Source organism: Terrapene carolina, unplaced genomic scaffold (genome assembly GCF_002925995.2).
Source record: "Terrapene carolina triunguis isolate 2854851 unplaced genomic scaffold, T_m_triunguis-2.0 Scaffold714, whole genome shotgun sequence".
NCBI classification, from domain to species: Eukaryota; Metazoa; Chordata; order Testudines; family Emydidae; genus Terrapene; species Terrapene triunguis.
Genome location: NW_020665065.1, coordinates 21567370 through 21589398, shown reverse-complemented (window position 1 = coordinate 21589398; position 22029 = coordinate 21567370). Strand labels below are relative to the sequence as shown.

The following is a 22029-nucleotide window of genomic DNA, read 5'->3' as shown; positions in this document are numbered from 1 at the left end:
CACTTCAAAGGTTTTTTTTCTCCTGCTGATGATAGCTCATCTCAATTGATTGGCCTCTTACAGTTGGTCTGGCTACTTCCACCTTTTCATGTTCTCTGTATGTATAAATATCTTCTGTGCGTTCCATTCTATGCATCCGATGAAGTGGGCTGTAGCCCACAGAAGCTTATGCTCAAATAAAGGTGTTAGTCTCTACGGTGCCACACGTACTCCTGTTCTTTTTGCGGATACAGACTAACACGGCTGCTACTCTGAAACCATTCTTAAGTAGTGACTTGAACCATGGGTCACCTGTGAGGACTGAACTTGTGACCTACGCACAGGCCTCAGGAAGGAGGGCTGTGTTTGGGCAGAGGAGTGATGGTGCTGGGCACTGCAAGACAGTGCAGTTCAGTGCATAGGGGTCTGGACAGGGAGTCAGGAGACTCCGGTCCATCTCCAGATGACCTTGGGCAAGTCACTTCAACCTCTCTCTGCCTTGGTTTTTCCTTTCCCACTCTGTCTGATCCATTTAGGTGCCGGCTCCTTGGGGCAGGGGCTCTCTCACTAGGGCTCCTTGTCTTCACTAGGAAAAAAGGGTGGAAAGCCATGTGGTAAAACCCCCCATGTAGACAAGGCAGTTGCAGTTTCAACGCATGTTAGCAGGATGAGGTAGCCTCCAGGGCCCCCCTTAGTGTTTACCTCAACCTGCTACCACATGGGAAAACTAAACTGCCATATCCTCACTAGAATTTTACTATGCGTCTGACGAAGTGGGTATTCACCCATGAAAGCTTTATCCTCCAATACGTCCCTTAGTCTATAAGGTGCCATAGGGCTCTTGGTCACTTTTTACAGATCCAGACTAACATGGCTACCCCTCTGATACTTGACACTATGTGTAAGCTACCATGTGGTAAGACCACACCTTTCTTCCTACATGTGGATGCATCCCCAGTGTCTGTCCAGCACCTTGCACCACGGGGCTGGGATCCCTCCTGGTGCCACCAGGCCACACTGTAATACAAACAGGAAGCCCAGTCAGAGGTGGTGCAGTGTCTAAAGGCGGGTGCCCTCACTGCATTGAGAGGGAATTTAGAAGATGTTGCAGGACAATAGGAGCTCTATATTGTTTGAGAAGTGCCAGCATGTCTTAATCGACCTCAGCACCCTCCCCCTGGAGGAAAAACTATGTCCTGGGCTGAGTTGGTTGGACAGCAGAACAGTTTAGCCCTTCCAGCCTACCTGGGACAATCCAGTCCCTGAAGGATTTCACCCAGGCTACAGCCAGGTCTGTCCTCTCATGAAAGCTGTTTTGCATGGGGGAAGCAGAGAGAGGGACAAGAAGATGGGCTGGGGTAGACGTCCTTTCTCCCTAGTGCAGCAGTACGAGTGTTCTCTGTGTCTTCCATTCCCCAGAGTCTGCTACACAGGAACAGATCCTCTACTGAGCATACAGGTCCCTGGTGTCATCCTGAGTGACTGCCAGCAGCATCATGAAGGCTCTTCTCCTCATCCTGCTGGCTGAAGTCTGTCTTGCTTCCCTTGTCCCAGGTAGGTGGATCCGTAGGGACTCATGCCCAAGGCTGTCCCTAGAGGGGTGCAGGGCCTGGGACAAATCAGCTCCCGCCAGCTTGGGCGCCCTGCTGTGCATCGGCAGCTGGGCAGGGCCCCTGGTTGCGCGGGGCTGGCGGCTGGGAGCCCAGGGGTGCTGCATCACCCCCTGAACCTCTAGTTCCTGTGCCTGTCTTCCAGGACTGACTGTGCCGGTCATCTGTGCTGGCCAATTGCACTGACCTGTGGGGGGGCCCCCTAAAGCACAGGGTCCAGAGTGGTTGCCCCGATCTGCCCTACCCATGGGACAGCTCTGCTCACACCCATGGTGTGATGAACTGGGACTGTTCTTAATGTGGTCTTTGAATGCTGAGTGGGGAGTGTTGGCTGGGAAGGCAGGGGAGGTTGGCTAGGACGGTCTGCATTGGGGGATGGGAGACTGGCCTTGAGGAAAGCTACCTGAGCATGTAACATGAGAACACAGGAAGGGGTTAGAGGCCAGGTGACACCTTTGCCTGGGAAACTGAACAAAGGCTGTGGGAGGGGTCGCTGAAGGGAGAGTTTCAGGAGCTGGCTGGTGAGATGGCTGGGAGGCAGACGGGGCTCTGACCTCCCAAGGGGGCTGGGGTGCCCTGGGACCCCAAGATGGACCTAACTGCGGGGGGTCCTGTTGTCTGTGCCCGCAAGACCTGTCTTGGACTGTGTTCCTGTCGTCTGAATAAACCGTCTGCTTTACTGGCTGGCTAAGAGTCATGGTGAATCGCAGGAAGCCGGGGGTGCAGGGCCTTGTGTCCCCCCACACTCCGTGACACATGGGCGTACCAGCTTTGAGGCATGTGGTTTGAAGAGTGTGTGTGACAAGAAAGGATTTAGGAGTTCTGATCCCCTCTGCTGAATGCTGAACATGCTCCAACCATTCCTTAGGGCTGCACCCGATGGCGCTATGTCTGGGGCTTACACACTGCCCTGCAGAGAACCCATCAGCTCCAGGTCCGCAGAGCTCTTTACTGGGGTCTTTCAGCAGGCAGACAGAACTCAGGATGGCTGGTGCCAGCCCATACTCTTCAAGGTGGATGGTTCAGCCCCTGCAGTATCAGTTGTCCCTCTGCTCCCCCTGAGCCAACGGTGCAGCCTTGCAGGCTGGAAGGGAGACCAATTAGGAGGGCTGGTCTTGGCATAGTCCCATAGTCAGATGGGCCAGGCTCTGGCTCATAAGGCAGTTTGTGTGGTGCCCCGCGCAGCCTGCACATGAGGGTGAAAGATGTCCTCGTTTTAACATGTGTTCGCTAACCCTAGCGTTGAGAGGGCAATCTGTATTTTAACTTCTGTTAGCTGGTCAAGAAACTCTGCCCTCCTCTCTCTTAAAACATGTTAGTTAGCACCCCTTAACCTGGTGTGCCTGCACAGGTCTGAAGGCAGCCCCACCCCATCTATCTAAAGCACGTCATAGAAGATTAGGGTTGGAAGAGACTTCAGGAGGTCATCTAGTCCAAGCCCCTGCTCAAAGCAGGACCAACCCCAACTAAATCATCCCAGCCAGGGCTTTGTCAAGCCTGACCGTAAAAACCTCTAAGGATGGAGATTCTGCCACCTCCCTAGGTAACCCATTCCAGTGCTTTACCACCCTCCTCTAGAGGTGAGCCCGGCAATTACAGACCGGTAAGTCTAGCGTCGGTACCGGGCAAATTAGTTGAAACAATAGTAAAGATTAAAATTGTCAGACACATAGAAGAACATAAATTGTTGGGCAAAAGTCAACATGGTTTCTGTAAAGGGAAATCGTGTTTTACTAATCTATTAGAGTTCTTTGAAGGGGTCAACAAACATGTGGACAAGGGGGATCCAGTGGACATAGTGTACATAGATTTCCAGAAAGCCTTTGACAAGGTCCTTCGCCAAAGGCTCTTACGTAAATTAAGTTGTCATGGGATAAAAGGGAAGGTCCTTTCATGGACTGAGAACTGGTTAAAAGACAGGGAACAAAGGGTAGGAATAAATGGTAAATTCTCAGAATGGAGAGGGGTAACTAGTGGTGTTCCCCAAGGGTCAGTCCTAGAACTGATCCTATTCAATTTATTCATAAATGATCTGGAGAAAGGGATAAACAGTGAGATGGCAAAGTTTGCAGATGATAACTAAACTGCTCAAGATAGTTAAGACCAAAGCAGACTGTGAAGAACTTCAAAAAGATCTCACAAAATGAAGTGATTGGGCAACAAAATGGCAAATGAAATTTAATGTGGATAAATGTAAAGTAATGCACACTGGAAAAAATAACCCCAACTATACATACAATATAATGGGGGCTAATTTAGCTACCACGAATCAGGAAAAAGATCTTGGAGTCATCGTGGATAGTTCTCTGAAAACGTCCACGCAGTGTGCAGAGGTCAAAAAAGCAAACAGGATGTTAGGAATCATTAAAAAGGGGATCGAGAATAAGATGAATATATTATTGCCCTTATATAAATCGATGGTACGCCCACATCTTGAATACTGCGTACAAATGTGGTCTCTTCTCAAAAAAGATATACTGGCACTAGAAAAGGTTCAGAGAAGGGCAACTAAAATGATTAGGGGTTTGGAACGGGTCCGATATGAGAAGAGATTAGAGGCTAGGACTTTTCAGCTTGGAAAAGAGGAGACTAAGGGGGGGATACGATAGAGGTATATAAAACCATGAGTAATGTGAAGAAAAGTTATTTACTTATTCCCATAATACAAGAACTACGGGCCACCAAATGAAATTAATGGGCGGCAGGTTTAAAACAAATAAAAGGAAGTTCTTCTTCACACAGTGCTCAGTCAACTTGTGGAACTCCTTGCCTGAGGAGGTTGTGAAGGCTAGGACTATAACAGGGTTTAAAAGAGAACCGGATAAATTCATGGAGGTTAAGTCCATTAATGGCTATTAGCCAGGATGGGTAAGGAATGGTGTCCCTAGCCTCTGTTTGTCAGAGGGTGGAGATGGCTGGCAGGAGAGAGATCACTTGATCATTACCTGTTAGGTTCACTCCCTCTGGGGTACCCGGCATTGGCCACTGTCGGTAGACAGGATACTGGGCTAGATGGATCTTTCTTATGTTCTCCTAGTGAAATAGTGTTTCCTAATATCCAACCTTGACCTGCCCCACTGCAACTTGGGACCATTGCTCCTTGTTCTGTCATCTGCCACCACTGAGAACAGCTGAGCTCCATCTTCTTTGGAACCCCCCCTTCAGGTAGTTGAAGGCTGCTATCAAATCCCCACTCACCCTTCTCTTCTGCAGACTAAATAAGCCGAGTTACCTCAGCCTCTCCTCTTAAGTCATGTGCCCCAGCCCCCTGATCATTTTCGTTGCCCCCTGCTGGACTCTCCCTCCAATTTGTCTACATCCTTTCTGTAGTTGGGGGGCCCAAAACTGGACACAGTGCTCCAGATGTGCCCCCACCAGTGCCAAATAGAGGGGAATAATCACTTCCCTCGATCTGCTGGCAACACTCCTACTAATGCAGCCCCGAATATGCCGTTAGCTTTCTTGTCAATAAGGGCACACTGTTGACTCATTACCACCTTCTCATCCACTGTAATCCCCAGATCCTTTTCTGCAGAACTGTCGCTTAGCCAGTCAGTCCCCAGCCTGTAGCAGTGCATGGGATTCTTCTGTCCTATGTGCAGGACACTGCACTTGTCCTTCATAGAATCATAGAATATCAGGGTTGGAAGGGACCTCAGGAGGTCATCTAGTCCAACCCCCTGGTCAAAGCAGGACCAATTCCCAACTAAATCATCCCAGCCAGGGCTTTGTCAAGCCGGGCTTTAAAAACCTCCAAGGAAGGAGACTCCACCACCTCCCTAGGTAACGCATTCCAGTGCTTCACCACCTTCCTAGTGAAAGTGTTTCCTAATATCCAACCTGGACCTCCCCCACTGCAACTTGAGACCATTGCTCCTTGTTCTGTCATCTGCCACCACTGAGAACAGCTGAGCTCCATCCTCTTTGGAACCCCCCTTCAGGTAGTTGAAGGCTGCTATCAAATCCCCACTCATTCTTCTCTTCTGGAGACTAAACAATCCCAGTTCCCTCAGCCTCTCCTCATAAGTCATGTGCTCCAGACCCCTAATCATTTTTGTTGCCCTCCGCTGGACTCTTTCCAATTTTTCCACATCCTTCTTGTAGTGTGGGGCCCAAAACTGGACACAGTATTCCAGATGAGGCCTCACCAATGTCGAATAAAGGGGAACGATCACGTTCCTTGATCTGCTGGCAATGCCCCTACTTATACAGCCCAAAATGCCGTTAGCCTTCTTGGCAACAAGAGCACACTGTTGACTCATATCCAGCTTCTCATCCACTGTGACCCCTAGGTCCTCTTCTGCAGAACTGCTACCTAGCCATTCGGTCCCTAGTCTGTAGCAGTGCATGGGATTCTTCCGTCCTAAGTGCAGGACTCTGCACTTGTCCTTGTTGAACCTCATCAGGTTTTTTTTAGCCCAATCCTCTAATTTGTCTAGGTCCCTCTGTATCCTATCCCTACCCTCTAGTGTATCTACCACGCCTCCTAGTTTAGTGTCATCTGCAAACTTGCTGAGAGTGCAGTCCACACCATCCTCCAGATCATTAATAAAGATATTAAACAAAACCGGCCCCAGGACCGACCCTTGGGGCACTCCGCTTGAAACCGGCTGCCAACTAGACATGGAGCCATTGATCACTACCCGTTGAGCCCGACGATCTAGCCAGCTTTCTATCCACCTTACAGTCCATTCATCCAGCCCATACTTCTTTAACTTGGCGGCAAGAATACTGTGGGAGACTGTATCAAAAGCTTTGCTAAAGTCAAGGAATAACACATCCACTGCTTTCCCCTCATCCACAGAGCCAGTTATCTCCTCATAGAAGGCAATTAGGTTAGTCAGGCATGACTTGCCCTTGGTGAATCCATGCTGTCTGTTCCTGATCAGTTTCCTCTCCTCTAAGTGTTTCATAATTGATTCCTTGAGGACCTGTTCCATGATTTTTCCAGGGACTGAGGTGAGGCTGACTGGCCTGTAGTTCCCCGGATCCTCCTTCTTCCCTTTTTTAAAGATGGGCACTACATTAGCCTTTTTCCAGTCATCTGGGACCTCCCCTGATCGCCATGAGTTTTCAAAAATAATGGCTAATGGCTCTGCAGTCTCATCCGCCAACTCCTTTAGCACCCTCGGATGCAGCACATCCGGCCCCATGGACTTGTGCACGTCCAGTTTTTCTAAATAGTCCCGAACCACTTCTTTCTCCACATAGGGCTGGTCACCTTCTCCCCATATTGTGCTGCTCAGTGCAGCAGTCTGGGAGCTGACCTTGTTCGTGAAGACAGAGGCAAAAAAAGCATTGAGTACATTAGCTTTTTCCACATCCTCGGTCACTAGGTTGCCTCCCTCATTCAGTAAGGGGCCCACACTTTCCTTGACTTTCTTTTTGTTGCTAACATACCTGAAGAAACCCTTGTTACTCTTAACATCTCTTGCTAGCTGCAACTCCAAGTGTGATTTGGCCTTCCTGATTTCACTCCTGCATGCCTGAGTTTTATACTCCTCCCTGGTCATTTGTCCAATCTTCCACTTCTTGTAAGCTTCTTTTTTGCGTTTAAGATCAGCAAGGATTTCACTGTTTAGCCAAGCTGGTCGCCTGCCATATTTACTATTCTTTCTACACATCGGGATGGTTTGTTCCTGCAACCGCAATAAGGATTCTTTAAAATACAGCCAGCTCTCCTGGACCCCTTTGCCCTTCATGTTATTCTCCCAGGGGATCCTGCCCATCTGTTCCCTGAGGGAGTCAAAGTCTGCTTTTCTGAAGTCCAGGGTCCGTATTCTGCTGCTCTCCTTTCTTCCTTGTGTCAGGATCCTGAACTCGACCATCTCATGGTCACTGCCTCCCAGGTTCCCATCCACTTTTGCTTCCCCTACTAATTCTTCCCTGTTTGTGAGCAGCAGGTCAAGAAAAGCTCTGCCCCTAGTTGGTTCCTCCAGCACTTGCAGCAGGAAATTGTCCCCTACACTTTCCAAAAACTTCCTGGATTGTCTGTGCACTGTATTGCTCTCCCAGCAGATATCAGGGTGATTAAAGTCTCCCATGAGAACCAGGGCCTGCGATCTAGCAACTTCTGCTAGTTGCCAGAAGAAAGCCTCATCCCCCTGGTCTGGTCGTCTATAGCAGACTCCAACCATGACATCACCCTTGTTGCTCACACTTCTCAACTTTATCCAGAGACTCTCAGGTTTTTCTGCAGTTTCATACCGGAGCTCTGAGCAGTCATACTGCTCTCTTACATACAGTGCAACTCCCCCACCTTTTCTGCCCTGTCTGTCCTTCCTGAACAGTTTATATCCATCCATGACAGTACTCCAGTCATATGAGTTATCCCACCAAGTCTCTGTTATCCTTGTTGAACCTCATCAGATTTCTTTTGGCCCAATCCTCCAATTTGTCTAGGTAACTCTGGACCGTATCCCTACCCTCCAGCATATCTTCCTCTTCCCCCAGTTTAGTGTCATCCGTGAACTTGCTGAGGGTGCAATCCATTCCATCATCTAGATCATTAATGAAGATCTTGAAGAAAACTGGCCCCAGGACCGACCCCTGGGGAACTCTGCTTGATACCGGCTGCCAGCTAGACATCGAGCCGTTGATCACTACCCGTTGAGCCGACAATCTAGCCAGCTTTCTATCCACCTTATAGTCCATTCATCCAGCCCATACTTCTTTAACTTGCTGGAAAGAATGCTGTGGGAGACCGTATCAAAAGCTTTGCTAAAGTCCAGGTATATCACGTCCACCGCTTTCCCCATATCCACAGAGCCAGTTATCTCGTCATAGAAGGGAATCAGGTTGCTCAGGCATGACTTGCCCTTGTTGAATCCATGTTGACTGTTCCTGATCACCTTCCTCTCTGCCAAGTGCTTCAAAATGGATTCCTTGAGGATCTGCTGCATGATTTTTCCAGGGACTGAGGTGAGGCTGACCAGTCTGTAGTTCCCTGGATTCTCCTTCTTCCCTTCTTTAAAGATGGGCACTATATTTGCCTTTTTCCAGTTATCCGGGACCTCCCCTGATCGCTACGAGTTTTCAAAGATAATGGCCAGTGGCTCTGCAATCACATCTGCCAATTCCCTCAGCACCCTCGGATACATTAGATCCGGCCCATGGACTTCTGCATGTCCAGCTTTTCTAAATAGTCCTTAACCTGTTCTTTCACCACTGAGGGCTGCTCACCTCCGCCCTATACTGTGCTGCCCAGTGCAGCAGTCTGGGGTGAAGACGGAGGCAAAAAAAAGCATTGAGTACTTCAACTTTTTCCACATCTGTCACTAGGTTGCATCCCCCATTAAGTAAGTGTCCTACACTTTCCCTGACCATCTTCTTGTTGCTAATGTACCTGTAGAAACCCTTCTTGTTACCCTTCATATCCCTGACTAGCTGCAACTCCAATTGTGCTTTGGCCTTCCTGATTACACGCCTGCATGCTTGAACAATATTCTTATACTCCCCTTCCTAGTCATCTGTCCAAGTTTCCACTTCTGAAAAGCTTCCTTTTTGAGGGAGTCAGTCTGCTTTTCTGAAGTCCAGGTTCCGTATTCTGCTGCTCTCCTTTCTTCCTTGTGTCAGAATCCTGAATTCAACCATCTCATGATTACTGATGCCCAGATTGCCACCCACTTCTAATTCCCTTACCAATTCTTCCCTGCTTGTGAGCAGCAGTTCAAGAGGACGTGCGGTTCCTCCAGCACTTGCACCAGGAAGTTGTCCCCAACTCTCTCCAAAAACTTCCTGGATTGTCTGTGCACCGCTGTATTGCTGACCTAGCAGATGTCAGGGTGATTGAAGTCCCCCATGAGAACCAGGGCCTGTGATCTGGAAACTTCTGTTAGTTGTCCGAAGAAAGCCTCGTCTACCTCATCCTCCTGGTCTGGTGGTCTATACCTTACCCCTGTAATGGAGACTCCTGGGGGGCAGGGCCATCACCCCTTGGACAGAGGGGTAATTAAGGCACAGTGAGGCTAAGGGGTTTGTCTACACTGTGAAAAAAGACCTGCATCAGCAAGACTCAGAGCCCAGGTGTATAGCCCCAAGCCCATGCTATACATAGCAGTATGGACATTCCCACATGGGCTCAGAGACCCACCCTGCTCTCGGCGTTTCAGAGCCCAGGTTGGAATGTCCATCAGAGCCAGTGCTGGCCCCCAATGGGCTATAAGCAGGAATATTTTGGCCACCCCCTGTATTAAAGCAGACAAATTCTTATAATAAAAAGTGACATGGGGGCCCCCTTGAGCTGCTCAGGGCCCTAAGCAATTGCTTAGTCTGCTTCTACCTAGCGCTGGATCTGATGTCCACGCTGCTATTTTTAGCACCCTAGCACAAGCACTGGTTTGCAGCCTCAGGCTGAGAGACTCGCAGCCACATGGTTTTTTTTTTTTTTGGCGTAGATCCACCCTAAGCAACTTGCACAGGAAGTTTGTGAGAGAAAAGGGAGTGGAACTCAGGTTTTCTAGAGCCCAGTGGTGCACCCTAACCACTAGGCCATTGTTCCTTGGGGGGGACATCTTCACCATAGCAGCATCCTAGGTGAGTAAGCACTAAGGGTGTAAAAAAGGCTGAGCAGCACATAAAGAAGAGAGACATATTGTGCAGCAGGACAGAAAAGGATAAAACCAGCAAAGGAATAAACCTCCTTTGTCAGCTAGGAAGAGGGGATCCTGAAGAATACAGGAGAAAACACTTGACGAATGATATTCAGAAAGGATTCTTCTGTGATTGCATCTGAATTCACTTCCCAGGGCATTTTTGTCTGACGGTTAGTCAGGGGCAGAGGATCAGAGTCCTGGCTCAGCAGAGCCCCTGCCAGCAGCATGTGTGAGAATTCAGGCCTCAGTGCTTGGGGGTTCAGGGCCAGTTCATGGCTCTGGGATTGGATCCTGGCCTGGGAGAGGCCAACATAAATCAATGGCAGCAATTAATTGGAAAGTGCTGCCTGCAAGAGACTCGCTCTACTGGATCAGGGACTTGTGAAAGGAGAGAACGCAGGCTAGAGAGATGGGGACAGTCCTTGTTGTTTCTGGGCAGGGGTGCTGGAACAACATTTATAGTGGAAGCCATTGAACAAAACTCTAAAGCATTTGGTTGCTATTGTTATTTCAAGCTGAGAGTGCTGCTGCAACCCTAGCAGCACCCCTAGCATGGGGTGGAGCCCACCATGGGAAAAGGGGGGCGGCATTGCTTGCCCTGATGTGCTAAGGGGTCGCACTACAAAGGGTGCTGCCCTCTGATCTACATGGGGGTCCACATCAGTGAATTAAAAGCAGAGGCAGCCCCCGGTCTGAGAATCCCCTGGCTCTGGGCATTCAGTATCCAGACTCGCATGTCAGCAAAGAGCGCCGTTGGTTTTTAACAGGATACCAACAAAGAAGCCAGATCCAAACACTCCATGATCTTTGGTGTGTGTGAGATCTGGATTGAAATCCTGTGGCTTGAGCCCCTATCTGGTTGGGAGCTGATAGTCCGAGCTAGCTAGGGCTGTCCACTCACCCACATTGGGAGGGTGACCAGGCCCGACAACAGCAATTCCAGGCCCCAGGGCAGAATAGTCAATGGGCCCCCACGCACACACAAGCCACGCCCGCGGTCCACCTGACTTTTGGATGGTGCTGCGTGTGCGATGGCTGGTGCCCAGCGAGCTGCTGGCTGCACTGCTGGGCATACTCTTCTGGCACGGCCAGGGCTTCCACATGCCCACCCGGTAGGGCTGCCAACTGTCCAATCACGCAAACCCAAAGACCATTGCCCCACCACCTGCCCCTTCCCTACCCTGAGACCACGACCCTGTCCTGCCCCTTCTCTGAGGCCCTGCTCACTCCATCTCCCCTCCCTCTGTCGCTCACTGTCCCGCACCCTCACTCACTTTCATCAGGCTGGGGCAGGGGGTTGGGGTGCAGGCTCTGGGAGGGAGTTTGGGTGCGGGAGGGGATGCAGGGTTTGGGTGCACGAGAGAGTGAGGGGTTCAAGCTCTGGGAGGGAGTGTGGGTGTGGGCTCTAGACTGGGGCAGGGGGTTGGGGCCCAGGAGGTGTCCGGGTGCCGCTGCCCCCAGGCACCACTCCCGCAGCTCTCATTGGCCAGGAACTACAGCCAGAGTCGGCGCTTGGGGCAGTGTGCAGATCCTGTGGTGTGCAGATACCTCAACCTGTGGTCCATGGACTATGTCCAAGGGGTCCACGAAAGATTTAAACTGAAAACTGACTGAACAGAAATCAGCTATAGATACAGATGATCCATTTCCAAGGGGGTCCTCACCTCCATTTGAAATTTTTTAGGGGTCTGCAAATGAAAAAAGGTTGAGAACCACTGTTTTAAATAATTGGTGAGCCTTCTAGTGGTCCCACTGAATTTGTGTTTTCATAGCTGCCAGAAAGCAAACTTGCTTCTATCCAGCCTTTTGAATTCAGGATTAAACAGAGCTTTGGCTGTTTTTAGCCCCAGCCAGAAAAACCAGAGGCAATTCCAAGCTGAAAACCGGAGTGTGGGGTATGAACTGCACAGACTGATCCATTTTGGATCCTCCCTCATTTTGTTTGTGACAAGTTGCCAGATGCCCAGTGTGCCCGATAGGGATGAGGTTTATAGAGAGTGGGTAATTCCCAGAGTTTGTCGGGTGGCTGGCCAGCAGCAAAGGAGCCCTGGCCCCGCCAGCCAAGCCTTTGCCCTATAGCCCAGCTTGTACTTCTTGATTTCTATTTTTCTCTTGTGGTGAACATACAGAGCCGGCAGCATTAACTCCTTCCAGACTTGGAGTAGAGAACAATGGGCAGGCGAAGGGACCAGGTCGGAGGAGGCTGGGAAACCACTGCTGGGCTGTGTAGCCCCAACCAGCTCTTCTTGCTGGACTCCCCCTGCCCCCTAAGTGTTTGAGTCTCGTGGTCCCCACTTCATGCAGGGATTCTCTGCATCGTTGCTACCTTCCAGCACCCACCATGATGACCTTTCTGGCCCAGGAGCGAATGAATTTGTAGTGGCTAGGAATAAGATTGTAGCCCTTTAAATAGTTTGCTAGCCCTCTTGTGGTGCCCACTGTGTGTGTGTTTTAGGAGCTGCCAGAAACCAGCCAGAGTGGCTGGATGTGTGTAGCTAGGCAAATTGTACTACTGATGCCAGACATTCAAAAGCTTGAGTCTGGCCCTGTGAAAATCATGAGATTGGCTTAAAGCTTATGAGATTTAAAAAATATTCTTTGCCTTCTGTTTTTTTGTGCTTTCAGGTCACATTTGCTTCATGTTCAAACTTTTCCGTGCAACCAGGAGGGCTAGAAATTTGCTTTGTTTGGTGTTTTGGTTGTGGGTTTTTTTTTTAAGCCAAGATTCTCGTGCAGTACCAGGATTCCAGCAGCTGGGGCTTTAAGCAAAACACCCGAACCCAGAATTGGAAACAATGAATTAATGAATACTGTTGTTATTTGGGACCCAGTAGTGCTGGATGCTTCCTTCATAGTGCTGTGGAAAGAGAAAAAGGCCCAGCAGATCCTCCCTTAGGGTCTCCCATCTCTGGTCTTTGGTCAGAGATCAAAGGGCAGTCCATCCTTGGGACACCAGTCCCCAGGACTCTGAGTCTGCTCAGGGACAAGAAACTGGGACTTGATCCAAGAATCCTCTTCTGAGCTTCATTCCACAGACTAGAAACCTCTCCTAGTCCCATGCACAATGCCCCAAACCCTGGAAAATGGCCAGTCCCCAGGTGACACCCCTGAAGCGTGGCTGATTTCGTACGTTAGTATAGCAAGGAGAAGGCTGTGCAGGCAGATGCTGCTGGCTTCCTTAAAGACATGCAGAGAACACTCGTTACTTCTCATGTCTACATCCAGACCTGTGGAGGCAGGCTCTTGTTGCTGCTTTTTGGGGCTTGGTTCCTTCTGCTAAAGGACAGAGCACTGTGGTGACAGTTGGGGACTGGGAGTCAGGAACCCTAGGTTCTTCTTCGAGTGATTGCTCATGTTGATTCCAATTAAGTGTGTGCCATGTGAACAGTCGTTGGAAAGTTTTCCCCTTAGTAGCTGTGGAGCCCCCTGGAGTGGCGCCTTCATGGCGCTCAATATATGATCCTGCCAACCCGGCGCCTCCTCAGTTCCTTCTTACCGCCCATGATGGTTATTGGAACTGTGGCTTCTTGCTCAGCAAGTTCTCCACGGTTCCCTAGCTCTTGTTTCTCTTTCGCCTTTTATTTAGTTTTATTGTAGTTTATTTTAGTAGTAGTTTGTAGCAGTTGGGATGGGGGTTTACCCTCGGTCCCAACCGCTTTTCCTTGGGAGGACTTAAACCCCTGGGACTTGGGCATGTAAGCCCTGCAAGTCCTGCTCCAAGCCCATGCCAACGGGCGACTCCCACCATGCTTGTATCAAGTGTCTGGGGGAGGCTCACCAAGCCGATAGGTGCAGGATTTGCAAGGGTTTTGCCCTAGAACCAAAAAGGAGCGAGACTTTTGCCTTAAGCAGCTCCTTAGACCTCAGCCTCCTTCGGCATGGCAGGATCTGGCACCGAGTTCTTCGGTGCGTACTGCCCCGGCGGCAGTGGTGGAATCGGCACCGTGGACGGACTCTGGCAGAGACCTGTGGTACTGCTGCTCCCTGGCACCGAAACCAGCAGGATCGACCCAGCACCGCTCCAACTCCCTGGTGCCAGGGGAGGGACACAGACCCTCAGGCCCCTGTGTCCAAGTCCAAGGAGGTCAAGCACCTGGACTTGTTTGGCCGTAAAGTGTACTCCAGGGGGTGGCTTCAGCTCAAGACTGCCAACCAGCAGGCAATTCTGAGCTGATATAACTTCAACTCCTGGAACTCGATGCTCAAGTTCAAGGAGCTTGTGCTGTCTGAGTCCAGGGAGGAGTTTGGGGCGATAGTAGAGGAAGGCAGGGCAGTGGCACAGACCTCTTTACAGGCCTCACTAGACGCTGCGGACTCGGCGGCGTGCACCTTGTCCTCAGGTATTGCCATGAGGTGCACCTCTTGCTTGCAAGCCTCAGGCCTACCGCCCAAGGTCCAGCAGACCATGCAGGACCTACCTTTTGATGGGGCGGGCCTGTTCGCGGAGTAGACTGACTCTCGGCTGCATAGCCTAAAGGACTCAAGGGTGACTATGCACACCCTGGCAACCCAACGCAAACATTTCAAGCCCCAGCAGCACTCCTACCCTCCTCGGCCGTGGCAGGACTTTTACAGACGGAGGGGCAGGAATGGCAGAAAGCCTTCCGGACAAGGCCAGGGCCCGACTAAACCATTGTCGGGTTCCAAGCAGGCCTTTTGAAGGGACGCCCGAGGATGGTGCATCAGACTCATCCCCAGATCCTTCACCGCACTTTTTGAATCGTTTATCCCACTTCTACCATGCCTGGTCCCAAATAACCTTAGACTGCTGGGTCCTCCACACAGTGGAATCGGGATATTCTCTCCAGTTCTGCTCTTACCCTCCCTCCCATCCCTCTTCAGGGACCCATCTCACGAGCAACTCCTTATCCAGGAGGTGCAGGCACTCCTCGCCATGGGAGCAGTGGAGGAGGTTCCTCAGGAGCTATGGGGCAAGGGATTCTACTCCTGTGACGTTCCCCTCTGGTGTTATCCGGACCGGTGAGCTGCTAGGCCACTTCACTCCTTGACTCTGGGAGCCAGCCTTGCCCTGCTCTGCTATGAGAACTCCCACTCCTGGGCTGTTCACACACAGCCTCTGGCATGTAAGCTGCTCCTCGCTACTTGCAGCCGAATGACACTAGCCAATAGCTCCAGTCCCAGACACAACCCTAGGAACCTCCGTCTTGCAGTGTCCAGTTATACCTGCTGGACACTGCAAGCTTATATAAGTTCATCAGTTTAACAAAGAAATTGATATGTACCAGGCTTGTTATCCCCAGGGGAGTCTCTGATACACTTCAAACCAAATGCCCTGCTTCAGGTAGACTAAACAGATTTATTAACTATAAAGATAGATTTTAAGTGATTATAAGTTAAAGCATAACAGGTCAGAGTGGTTACCAAAAGAAAAGAAAATATAAGGATGCAGTCTAAATTCTCAACCCTATTAGACTGGGCAGCAACTAGTTTAAACAGTTTTTCTCACCCCACTGGATATTGCAGTCCTTAATATACAGGTTTGTCCTTTAAATCTGGGCCAATCTCCTGTGTTGGAGTCTTGTCTTCTTCTCAGTGTCTTGGTTGCTTGCAGCATAGGTGGGGGCAGGAGAAGGGCCCAGTATGTGTCCACTCTGCCTGTTTTATACCCTCAGTCCATGTGCTTGTAGAACACAAGTCCAGGCATGTCTGTGGGGTATTGCTGAGTCTCTCCCAGCAAGGTTGAGCAATTTCCCTGGTGGGGCCTCATGCAGGTGAGTCAGTGCATTGTAGCTCCCTTGCTGGACAATGGTTGTTGATAGGTTGGTTCATACCCCGCCCCGGTGTTGGTTACTTTCCTTGCTGTTGCCTCTGGGGAGCTAATATTTGACTGATTTCCCCCAACTTACAGCATGTTTTAGTGACAACCATACACCACAATTCTCATAACTTCATATGCATTAATGATATACATATATGGATAGAGAAATGACTTTCAGCAGATCATAACCTTTACCCTGATACCTTACAAGGCATGCTTTATATGCAAGATCACGATTATATGAAAATGAGGAATATGGGGGTTACAGCATGCTCCCCCAAGGTATAGAATGTCACAACTTCCTAATCCCCAAGGCCAAGGGGGGTGTCTCAGACCCATCCTAGACTTGCATGGGCTCAACAAATTCATGGTGAAGTTGAAGTTCCACATGGTCTCCCTAGGCACCATTATCCCCTCCCTAGATCCGGGAGACTGGTATGTCGCCCTCGACATGAAGGATGCGTACTTCCATATAGTGATTTGTCCCACACACTGGCATTTCCTACGCTTTGTGATCAACCATGAACATTATCGATTCGCGGTCCTTCCATTCGGCCTCTCAACAGCTCCCCTGAGTGTTCACCAAGTGCATGTCGGTCATGGCTGCTTTCCTCCATCGACAGCAGGTGTAGGTATACCCCACCTCGACGACTGGCTGTTCAGGGGCTGCACCAGAGTACAGGTGCAGTCCCAAATCCGCTTGGTCAGGTGCATGTTCGAGCAGCTGGTCTCCTCCTCAACCTGGGAAAGTCATCCCTGGAACCAACTCAGAGAATAGAATTCACTGGGACAGTGTTGGGCTCGGTCCAGGTACAGGCCCTTCTACCGGAGTCCTGATTCCACGCCATCACCGACCTCATTCAAAGCCTCCATCAATTCCCAACCTCAACAGCAAGGGGGTGCCTGAGTCTCCTTAGCCACACGCCTGCTTGCACTTACGTGACCCAGCATGCCAGGCTCCGGCTCAGACCGTTGTAGACGTGGCTCACCATGGCCTACCGCCCGGGGTGCAACAGCTTGAATTCAGTGGTCACAGTGCCAGGGCAGGTCTTCACGTCACTTCGCTGGTGGCTTGACCCCCCCCCAAGCGGTGTGCAGAGGAGTCCCCTTACGCAACCCTCAATCTTCCTTATCCCTGGTTACAGACGCGTCAGCTATGGGATGGGGTGCGGATCTGGGGGACCTCCAGACACAGGGCCTGTGGTCACAGGATGAGCTCTCCCTCCATATCAATGTCAGGGAGCTGAGGGCGGTGCTCCTTGCTTCCCAGGCCTTCCAGGCCAGACTACAAGGGCAGTGCGTAGCAGTTCTAATGGACACTACCACCCCTGTGTTTTACATCCACAAGCAAGGGAGAGCCCATTCATCCACACTGTGCCAAGAGACCCTTCGGCTGTGGGAGTTCTGCATAGCTCACTCCATTCACCTGGAAGCATCCTTTCTACCCGGAGTTCAGACAACTGGCAGACCACTTCAGCAAGTCCTTGCACACTTACGAGTGGTCCATCCGGCCGGATGTCATACACCTCATTTTCCAAAGGTGGGGGTTTCTCCAGGTCGACCTGTTGGCCACCCGCCACAACAGGAAGTGCCCAATGTTCTGCTCCTTCCAGGGTCGCAGCCCAGGCTCCCTCACGGATGCATTCCTGCTACCCTGGAGAGGTCGCCTGCTCTATGCCTTTCCCCGTTCCCTCTTGTGCACAAGGTTCTGCTCAAAGCCCGCATGGAGGGGGCAAAGGTAATTTTGATAGCTCCAGCGTGGCCTCAACAGCTACTGGAGCTGTCAGTGAACGTGTCGCGTTGCCTCTCCTCCCCGACTTACTTACTCAGGACCACGGTCGCCTCTGTCATCCTGACCTAAGGTCCCTCCCCCTCACAGCTTAGAAGCTTCATGACTGAACCCCATGGAACTTCTGTGATCGGAACAAGTAAGGGAGGTCCTCCTAGGCAGTACCTCCTGCATCTGAAAAAGCAAGGCATGGCGGCGCCCTCCATAACAGTACACTTCGCTGCTATCTCGGCCTTCCACCTGGGTGTGTCTGATTGCTTGGTCTTCGCCAACCCTATGGTTGGTTGCTGCTTCCTCAAAGGTTTGCACCGCCTATATCCTCAGATCTGGTAGCCTGTCCCCGCGTGGGACCTTAACCTGGTCCTTTCATGGCTCATGGGGTGGGGGGACATTAGAACCATTGGCGACTTGCTCCCTCCTGTATCTGTCTTGGAAGACAGCTTTCCTGGTCATCATGTCTGTGAGAAGGGTGTCTGAGCTAAAGGCCCTCACCTTGGAACCACCGCACACAGTTTTCCACAAGGATAAGATGCAACTCAGGCTGCACCTGGCCTTTCTCCCCAAGGTGGTGTCGCATTTCCACAGCAGCCAGGACATTTTCCTGCCTGTCCTTTACCCTAAGCCTCATGCCAGTACCCGAGAGTAGTAGCTACACTCCTCGATGTTCGGCAAGCACTAGCTTTCCACATCGAGCGCACTAAGCCGTTCAAAAAATCGACCCACCTATTCGTAGCGGTGGTGGACCGGATTGAAGGCCGCCTGGTCTCATCTCAAAGAATATCCTCCTTGATTGTGTCTTATATCCGCATGTATTGTGAACTGGCCAAAGTGCTGACCCTAGCTCTCCCGGCACACTCCACTAGGGCCCAGGCCTTGTCAGCGGCATTCCTGGCCCAGGTCCCAATCCAAGAAATCTGCAGGGCAGCAACTTGGTCCTCGGTACATACCTTCATCTCTCACTACGCCGTTGTCCGGCATGCCAGGGACAACGCAGCTTTCGGTAGAGTGGTGCTGCAATCAGCGTTTCATTAACTCCAACTCCACCGCCTGGGTAAGGCTTGGGAGTCACCTAATTGGAATCGATGTGAGCAATCACTCGAAGAAAAAATGGTTACTTTCATAACTTCTTCGAGATGCATTGCTCATATCCATTCCAAACCCGTCCACCTTCCCCTCTGTTGGAGTAGCGGGCAAGAAGGAACTGAGGAAGCGCAGGGTCATATTTGAGCGCCATGAAGACACCACTCCGTGGGGCTCCACAGCCGACCCGAGGAGTGCTGCTAAGGGAAAAACTTTCCAACGACTGTGCACGCAGCACCCTCACACACCTAATTGGAATGGACGTGAGCAACACATCTTGAAGAATAATAGTTATGAGAGGTGAGTAATTGGTGGTTTTTTGTTTTTTTTTTGTTTGTTTGTTTCTGGCTCTGCCTGATTTGCTGTGTCACCATGGGGCAAATTACTTAGATCAAGCTTTCAAAAGTGCCCATAATTCGGGGCACACGAGGATCTGATTATTATTATTATTTTTTTTATCATCCCAGAGGTTCTGAGTGTCATGGCTCAGGGCTACCGCCCATGTAGTCCCCCTCTATAATCCCAGCCAGGCTGTCCGCCCTCTGGCTCCTCTTGGGCAGAGGGACTCTCCTGTTGCTGTAGTTAGTGCACCTCTCCAATGGAAGCCTTCTGTCAAGCCATGTACACTGGGAGTTAGGTCGGCTCCGTCGCTCTGAGGGGTGGATTTTTCACACCTGGAGCGATGTTTGAGTTGACCGAACTCTGCAATGTAGACCTGACTCTTCTCTCTGGCCGCTGTGCTCTTACCCTGCTGTGGCTCTGTTTTCAGAGAAGGAGAAGAATCCACAGTACTGGAGGAATCAGGCTCAGCAGACACTGAAAATTGCCCTGAAGCTGCAGCAGCTCAACACCAATGTGGCCAAGAACATCGTCTTATTTCTTGGTGATGGTGAGTGCTTTTCTCCGCTGCCTGAGCAGCGTGCATGGGGCTGGAGTGGCCTGTGTCAACCCCAGCGTCTCAGGAGGGGGGGTTGGGTCAGTTTGGATTGGGAGCTGCCCAGATCTGGAAATTGGGGGTGGTGATATCACCATCAAACTTTCTTGTGAGATTTCCCGTAATTCCCCTGGTCAGAGGTTCATAAATCCCAGTAGATTCTGTCTGAGTCCTCCACTGGCTGGGACTGCACTGGTCTGTGGCCCAGATCCACAATGGGAGTTACGAGCCTAAACACCTTAGAGGGTCTGGGCCTCTCTCCCTAACACTACTCACTGTGGCTAACGCTGGCTCCCTAGTGGTAACTGTGTCAGTGGGGTGGAGGAGGAGCAGTAGTGTGTCCTCTACTGGGCTGGAGTAAGGAGGCTGGAGATGGCAACTCCCCCTCCTTTGCTTAAAGCAGAAAGGGGTCCCCCTTCCTCACCTGGCCTAGGTAAGGACCACTGAATTGTGTCATAGACCCTAGACACGAATCATTTGGCTCAACCACAGGGGCCTATGCTTGTAGCCCTGCTACAATTGCAGAGCTCTGAGTGGCTGTTGAGTGCAGCGCAACGATAACTGTGCTGATGTTGCACTCACTGTGACGTCACACTATCAAACATTTGCCACCAGTGGGAGGCATTATGTCATCAGAGTCAGCTCCCATTGGCTGACCTGACCTCCTTCCTGCCAGCTTTTGAAAGCCACATTACCCAAATATACCCTTTCCCAGGACATGGATGCTCCTCTCCTCCTCCCCCTTCCCTCCCCCCCCTAGAGTTCAGTGACCCAGGTTGAGTTGGGGTTGGTCCTGCTTTGAGCAGGGGTTGGACTAGATGACCTCCTTCAGTCTCTTCCAACCCTAATCTATGATTCTTTGAGTCACAGTGCCAGCTGAAGTTGGAGAGGAGAGGTTGATTCCAGAGATGCTGGGAACTATTGGGTTTCCAAAAGCCAACCCTGTTACCACCAACAGTAGGGCTGGGGTGCCAAGTTTATCTAACCTTTCAATTAGCTGCCATGTAGTTAGACAGCCCGGGGAAGCCTGGTTCAGAAGAACCAGTGCCAGCATGCCATGCCCCAGGCACTGCCAGGGACAGCTGTTCCCATTTAGACCCATGCTTGGGAATATTCTTCTGCGGTCTTGGTGTAAGACATGTGGGGTTGTTAGTAATCCTGGGCTGTGCTTTTTCTAATAAACAAAAGAAGAAAGAAAAATCAAAATGTCAGGTCTGCTCCATAATTGCACAGTCATGGGTAACATTTTCAAAAGCACCTAAGTCCCATTTTTCAGAAGTGATTTGGGCTCGTAGGAGCCCACATTTCTATTGACTTAGACTTAGGCTCCTACGTTAAGTAGACGCTTTTAAAAACGTTACCATAAGTCACTGTAATGTGCTAGGTCCCAGGCCTTTACTTGGTCCATCTCTCTGAGCATCATGGAAGTTAGTGAGCATCCGTGGTGCAACTTGCAGATTCAGAGCTCATGGTTATAAAAGAAATACCAGCTATAAAAATGTCACTGAGCTCCAAAAGAATGAAGGTGAATGCAGCAACAGAGTTTGTATTACAAGAGCACCCATTGCAGATAAAAGATGGGAGGGCAAACAGACACAAAAGGGTATGTCTATACAGACCTGCCTCTGAGCCCGAGTCAACAGACTTGGGCTTGTGCTACCACATTCGAAATAGCTGTGTAGACATTGCAGCTCGGGTGGAGCTCATGCTCTGAAGTCTAAGGAGGGAGTAGGTCTACAAAGCTATTTTTAGCACCATAGCACAAGCCCTAGTCTGTGGTGTGATCTTGGAGGCTCACTGCTGTGCGTTGCCACTGGCTGTGTAGATGTACCCAAGTCACAGAACACGTCAATGGCAGAGCCAGGAATAGAATCCCTCGTGCCTTCTTCATAATCCAGTGCCTTGTCCCCTAGACCAGGAATAGGTCCCCTTGCCTACCAGAACAGTTAGATGAGAGCAGCTCCCTTGCTCTCCTTAGTCCTATGTGACTGGTTCTCTAAGGCCTGGTCTACACTAGGCTTTTATGTCGACTTTAGCGCCGTTATATCGAATTAACCCTGCACCCGTCCACACCAGGAAGCCATTTAGTTCGACATAAAGCTCTCTTTAAATCGATTTCTGTAATCCTCCCCAACGAGAGGAGTAGCGCTAAATTCGACATGGCCATATCGAATTAGGCTAGGTGTGGATGGAAATCGACGGTAATAGCTCCGGGAGCTATCCCACAGTGCACCACTCTGTTGACGCTCTGGACAGCAGTCCGA

The 22029-nt window shown here is 50.6% G+C and overlaps 1 protein-coding gene across 1 annotated transcript in view; it reads left to right on the top strand.

Moving 5' to 3' along the window:
* ALPL (alkaline phosphatase, biomineralization associated) overlaps positions 1-22029 on the top strand; it is a 69148-nt gene that overhangs the window by 2118 nt on the left and 45001 nt on the right. The window contains exons 2-3 of the mRNA XM_026659933.2: positions 1399-1533; positions 19601-19720. Coding sequence (XP_026515718.1) covers positions 1476-1533; positions 19601-19720 — 178 coding nt within the window. The 5' untranslated portion in view covers positions 1399-1475. The remainder of the gene's footprint in view (positions 1-1398; positions 1534-19600; positions 19721-22029) is intronic.